The sequence below is a fragment of the Pezoporus occidentalis genome, unplaced genomic scaffold (assembly GCF_034315485.1).
Source record: "Pezoporus occidentalis ecotype Australia unplaced genomic scaffold, CSIRO_AGI_Poc_V1 ctg118, whole genome shotgun sequence".
NCBI lineage: Eukaryota > Metazoa > Chordata > Aves > Psittaciformes > Psittacidae > Pezoporus > Pezoporus occidentalis.
This window is the reverse complement of record NW_026912972.1, coordinates 5068188-5074187: the sequence shown is the minus strand read 5'-3', so window position 1 is coordinate 5074187 and position 6000 is coordinate 5068188. Positions and strand designations below refer to the sequence as shown.

General features: G+C 49.3%; 1 protein-coding gene across 2 annotated transcripts in view; it reads right to left on the bottom strand.

Moving 5' to 3' along the window:
* Window positions 1–2345: 2345 nt before the first annotated feature.
* The window catches only part of VWC2L (von Willebrand factor C domain containing 2 like), a 53077-nt gene continuing 49422 nt past the window's right edge, over window positions 2346–6000 (bottom strand). For both annotated transcript variants that reach the window (XM_062603451.1, XM_062603465.1), the window contains one exon: window positions 2346–3216. In XM_062603451.1, coding sequence (XP_062459435.1) covers window positions 3068–3216 — 149 coding nt within the window. In that variant the 3' untranslated portion in view covers window positions 2346–3067. The remainder of the gene's footprint in view (window positions 3217–6000) is intronic.

Here is a 6000-nt window from a genome sequence, read left to right as displayed (position 1 = left end):
AATTGCCCCAGGTGCTGTTGGAAACACTGCACACCCAGGAGTGGCAACTGTTCCACAGAGACCCTCAGAAAAGCCAGTCTGTGCCCGTTGCTCCTCCCTGCTATCCCACTTTGGTGCTCAGGGAGAGCTACACAATCCCTCAGTGGGACCGTGTGCCTAATGCCCCTGGATTTGGGGGAATCAGATCCCTTCTGCCATCTGAGCCAGCATTGATGAGGACCTCACAGAAATAGCTGATGGAATCTGCAGGGCTTCCTCCTCATTTCACCCAAACATGCTCAGTTCACTGTGTGTGGTCCCTGAGGCATCCCTCAGCCATCAGCTGGAGTTTTATCCCATTTGTTTCATGGACTCAATGCCCTGGAACAGCAAAGGGGAAAAAAGTAGCATCCCCCTGATGTTCAGGAATCCCTGTAGGTAATGCTCTTTCAGCTCTCATCCAGCATGGCAGCCAGCACCACAGCACCCCTGTGGGAGCGGGAAGTAAAGTACTCCTGGGTGGGAATAAGGGTGCCACTGCAACTCCTTGGGAAATAATGATGAAGCACAGCATGGAATAGAGATGGTGCTTAATTAATAGTGAAGAAAATAATATGCGGGATGTATAGTGCTGTACTTGTTCCAAGCACTGTACAAACATTAACTACAGTAATTAAGCTGTAATTAATTAGAGTAACTACTAATCAGTATAAATAATGATGCATCTGGAGGTACCAAATGGAGTTTGTGAACTGAAAGCAAATTTCCATGTTCAGGAAATGGCACCAAATATAAAATGGCACCCATAAAAGACAAAAACAGATGGCGATTAAAGCAAGAGCCTGGGAGTTGTGTCGGTTTACGACGGCTCCACAGAACTGAATCCCAGTTTGGCACACATCTCGTGACAGAGCAAAGCTGATTTGCTGATTTACTGATTCACTGCTGAGGAGCTCCCTGGGCAACCCATCCCATCCACAGGGCTTCCACGACTGCTTCCAGGCTCCAAGCCTGCTCCTCCCATCCCAGCTGCACTCACCAGTGCTGCAGAGTCAGGGGCTGAAGCAAGGGCTGGGAGGAGGACCTGGGAGCTTGAGGAGGTAAAATACACCACAGATATATAATTTTGGGGATTTTCTTGCTGGTTCACACAGTTTATATTTAACAAAATAATTTTTAATAATATAGTCTTTTACACATCAAATATTGTTTCTAGACACCCCCCCACCCCCCAGTTTTTACAGACTGTTTCTGTTTTTCTCACTAGTTTCAGGCACACTATTGTTTGAAAAGTTTGAAACCAGGTAGTCATTGACAGGCAACAACTGACAAAGAAACGTGGCGATGACATCTTTAATGGTACCAGTTCTACTCGCAGGAAGCCAATGCTCAGCCTGAAGTACAGTGATGGCTGCAATCACCAGTGCTCCTCCTACCCCCTGCTCTCTGGTAAAATACAAAAATTGGGAAGAAATCAAAAATACCAAGGCAGCAGTGTGCATAATAGACAGAGCCCGACCGTGCTGATCTGCTTCAGTGGAGGATGCTGTGAGCAGGATTTGCTGCCGTCATTGTTAAAAGCAAGTGCCGGACTGAAATCTGAACAAAATAAGCACCACCACCCTAATGGCCATGGCCAAAATGCAGCAAACCAAGTGTGGACAATGATGGGAAAGGCTTGTGGAGCAGAGAAATGACATTGGTGGCTTTTCTCTCACAGTATCGCTTGGAAGCTGCAGCCTGAGAAAGCACAAGGTGTCAGTGCCAAAAAGCCTGAAGGGGCCCCTTGGCTGCTGGTGGGGAACCTCTCCTTCCCGCAGGCAGGCACATAGCTGCTTTCTGAAGAGATCCTTCCCCAGGAAATTACTTCCACAGATGCAGCCTGCCTGTCCCCGTGCACCGTGGCTTGCTTTATCTGCAGCAGAACGGATGCTCCTGGAACTGGGGGAGAGCCAGGGCAGCTCCCTCGGGTCTCACCCTCTGGTGCAGTGATGGGACACTTCTGCAAAGCTCCCTAAGGGCGATAGGCAGAGAGAGATCAGATGTTTTAATTCTGACTTGTGGTGGCCACGTCCCACTGCCGCTGAAGTCACAGAAATGATGCCCTTGGCTCCAGTGAAAGCAGCCCCAGCACCAGCAAAACAGAAATGGGGCAAGGCTCATCCTAAGAGCCAGCAGAGCTGTGGTATGGGTGGGACCCTCCTCCCTCTGCTCCACCACTGACGCCCCAGCCACAGAGACAACGCAGGTAACACATTGCTTTCTTGGTGCCCTTCCAGCCCATTCTGGCTCGCCACCCCTGCCTGGTCCATGCAGCCGGTGTTGGCTTGTTGTCTGATCAAGGTCACGGTGACTGTGTAGGTGTCTGACTTTATTGTCCCCACTCAGTGGAGAAAGTGTAACACAGATACAGCTTGTGTCTTGGGTGTCCAGTGGCATACCTGTGCATCCACCATGGTCTTTCTGCAGGTTACATTCCAGTCAGGGTTCCTTCTTAGCCCCTTTTTCCCCTTCCCTCCTGTCCTTAACACACACACACCCCCACGCGCCCATTACAGACACAATCAAAATGATCCATCACTTGAGTCACAGCTGTATTGTCCTGACAATAACAGCTTAGGAAGCATCTTAAAAAAAAAAATCACATTAGCAAAATAATCCTTGAATAAATAAATGTGGAAAACCTCCAGGATCCACACTGTAGACAGTGACAGCAGTGACTCAGTCGGAGGCATCACCAGTCTGAGAACTTATGTGGGTTGTTTTCCATCGGTCCTCCCCAAATGTGACCACCGTGTCCCTGTGAAGCACTGATAATTACTAAAGCAGAGTCGATACCTAGATAAAGGATACATAGTGTGTAAAGCGGGACAGGAGCAGGACAGGAGGGAGAGGGAGACCCTTCCCCACAAGTAAAAACCTCTGCTTGTGTGAAACTCTTGCAGGTTTTGCTGGTGACCCTGTTCCAGCTGGCGGGAGGTCGGATGCATGTGCAGCATCAAAGATGTTCCATTGTCATCATCATCATTGTCACCATCATCATCAGGGGACTGCTTGTCCAGCAGTGCCACTGACAGGGGATTTTCCACTACAGAGCCTGCTTGCCCTGGCACTCGCGCTTGGAGCACTGCGCCGGCTTCCACCAGTCCCCATTGTGGCAGTGGCAGATGTTGCAGTCGTCCACCTTCACCTCGATGCCGGCAGGAATTATCGTGGTTCCTGCAAAGCAGTTTGGACCTGCAGAAACACACGTGAGTAACAGGAATAAATACCTTTTTGGTTCTAAATTGGGCATAGCAGCCCTGCTCACAGCACCTGGGAGCAGGCAGGTGCTCAGCCCCAGCTCCTTGCTGTGCTCCAGTGCTGCACTGCCACTGCTGAACTCGGCAGCAGTGCTCCCAGCCTGCTTGGTGCCAACCTTCACCCCATGCTGATCACTTGCCTCATTTTTCTGGCTGCCCTCAGGCACTAAAGGGAAAATAAAAAGGCCTCAAAACTTTCCTTCTCCTGTTTCTATACCCACCCCTTATACAAATAGCATTGGATGCCCCATTGATGCACCCAGGTTTTTCTACTCAGCTGTCCTTTAATTTAGTCTTTCACCTAAAATTTGGCTGTGAGATGGACAAGACCATGAGGACAAACATCAAAACACAAATGAGCCTTTGCCAGATGACACTGCGTTGAGCTGCAGGGAGTGGAGCCAATTCATCCCTCAGGACCATGGCAGCCATGCCTGAATGCCCAGTAATCCCACCAGCTCAGGACTATTAGCCATAGAAGATTTATAGCATCAAATTAACAAAAATAATTCACCTTCCAGATAAGCTTTCTGATAAAACCTGGGTCTTCTCAAGGGCAATTCCTTTAATCTGCTCATTACTGCTAATTGCTGTGGACTTCTGTATTGTACAACATCAAAGCAGCAAGCCAGCAAGGATCTTACTTTCCTCCTTCTCTTAAAAGTCCCACAAATACCCATCACCCAGCTGTCCCTCTGCAAACCCTCTCCTCTTCCCCTCTTGCTCCTGCATCAGTTAGTGCCAGGAATTAATGGCAGAGGCCGCAGTACATGGGGAAAATAATTAAGGTGGCTGCATGCATGGTATAGGTGAAGCATGAAGACATTTCAAAAGTGTCTGGTGGCTCGAGTGCTGCTCTGAAATGTCACCCCTCAGCTGGCCACTGGTTTTAATCTATGCCTCCAGTGCACGAATTGTATTCAATAGATGGCAGTGTGTGCAGACCTGAAATTACAGGCAGGTTGTTAGTGTTTAAAGTAAGGCTTGACTGTTTGAAAGGGAAAATAGGGTCCCTGCATGGCTGGAAACAGGCTGAGCTGTAGCCAACCCAGTGCTGGGCTCTCATGTTTTATAGTCTCACAGAACTATTAATTTTATCTCCCTGATTTATTAGTGCCCTGACTTTATTGGTGCTCCTCAAGACCCTATGTTCGAGCTCAACAGACCATGAGTTTGACAGGACTGGGCTTAACCAGATGTAGACAATGCAAGTTGCTGCTGAGCCAAACAGTGCCTGGATGTTGTCTGCATTTAGGCAACCTCTTGACTTTACTGAAGGCCTCCTCAAATGCAGATCAGCTCTGTAGCAACTTTTCAGATCTATTTCAGTGAAGCCACAACAGAAGAGCCTGAGCAAGATGCCTCTGATGGCTCCTGGAGCAGAATTTGGGGTGAGTGGGTGTACCCCAGGGCTGCTGCTTCTGTCCACAGACAGGACCTGGGAAGGCAGGCTCTGGTGCAGGGAAGCCCTGTGTCTCTCCAAGCATATTGCCTCCTCCTTTGCCCAGCCAGCATGTGAATCCACCAGGATGCCAGGAAGAAGCAGGCTTTTGCTCCAAAGAAGGAAATGCAACACCACTGGCTGAGCTAGAGTTCAGGCTGTGGTGAAGTGCTGGCAATTGCGGAGCAGTGCACTGAGCACAGGGATGTCTGCTTTGGGCTGGGCAACCGCCAAAGGTCCCCTCCAACCTCAGTCATTCCATAGCACAAAGAATTTCAAAGCCAGGAGTTACCAGTCAAGGGCATGCAGTGATACAGAAAAAACAGACTATGTACACATATGCATATACTAGACATGTTTTTCTTTACATGCATGAAAAAGTCATGACTCGTTTTAAGTCACAAGCTCAAAATTTCCAAAGTTGGCATTTCTCTGGAAAACACGATTCTGGCTGGAAAGGCTGTGATCCCAACTGCAGTTTTACTCTGGCAACCCACTGAAATTGTTACTTCTTCACAGGGCTCTCGGGTCCCTGCACTGGCTGTGCTGCTGCCTGCCCTGTGCTCTTCATCACAGAGTTTAACTCTGTTTCGTCAAGCCTGATGGGTGCTGTTGTGTTGTGACACCCAGCGTGGGCTTCACCAGCAGGTTGGCTCATTTGCTGCCATTCCATGTCCAGGGTTCAAACGCAATGAAAATGCCACTAATGGTAGATAGCTGTATTTAAAGTTGAAGTCAGCTCCTGTCCCTCTTTAACAGGATGCTCTGATTGCTGCCGATGGCAGGGACACACAGGATGGGCAGCGCTCCCCCCCAACACCCCCCAACCCCCCCCCGCTCCCTCAAGCAAAGAACCCTTTTCATTAAAACTTAAACAAAAAGCTTCCTCTGGAGCTGAGGGTGGCAGGGAAAATGGAAGAGTGTTTTCCATCTTGTTGCCCTGCGGCTGCCTGTTAATTATCTCATTTGAGAAGCCAATACTGCCTTGTCACCCACACATGTCTCCGGGTGCTGAGCTCATTCAATGTGGCTGAAACCACATGGGAAGCTGGTGAAGACAGGAGCCAGCCTGTTTTATCACTCACTGGTGGGCCAACCATCACTGTCTGACCTGGGTCTGGGGACCCTGTGACCCCCTCATGTGGTGTCAGCTGCATCCCTGCACTGAAACACCACAGCAGCAGAGGATGGCTCAGTGAGTTAGGACTGGCTGATGCGGTATTGCAAACTGGGGAAAAGCTTATTTTAACTTGCATGGCCACAGCCGCCCTTTCTCCT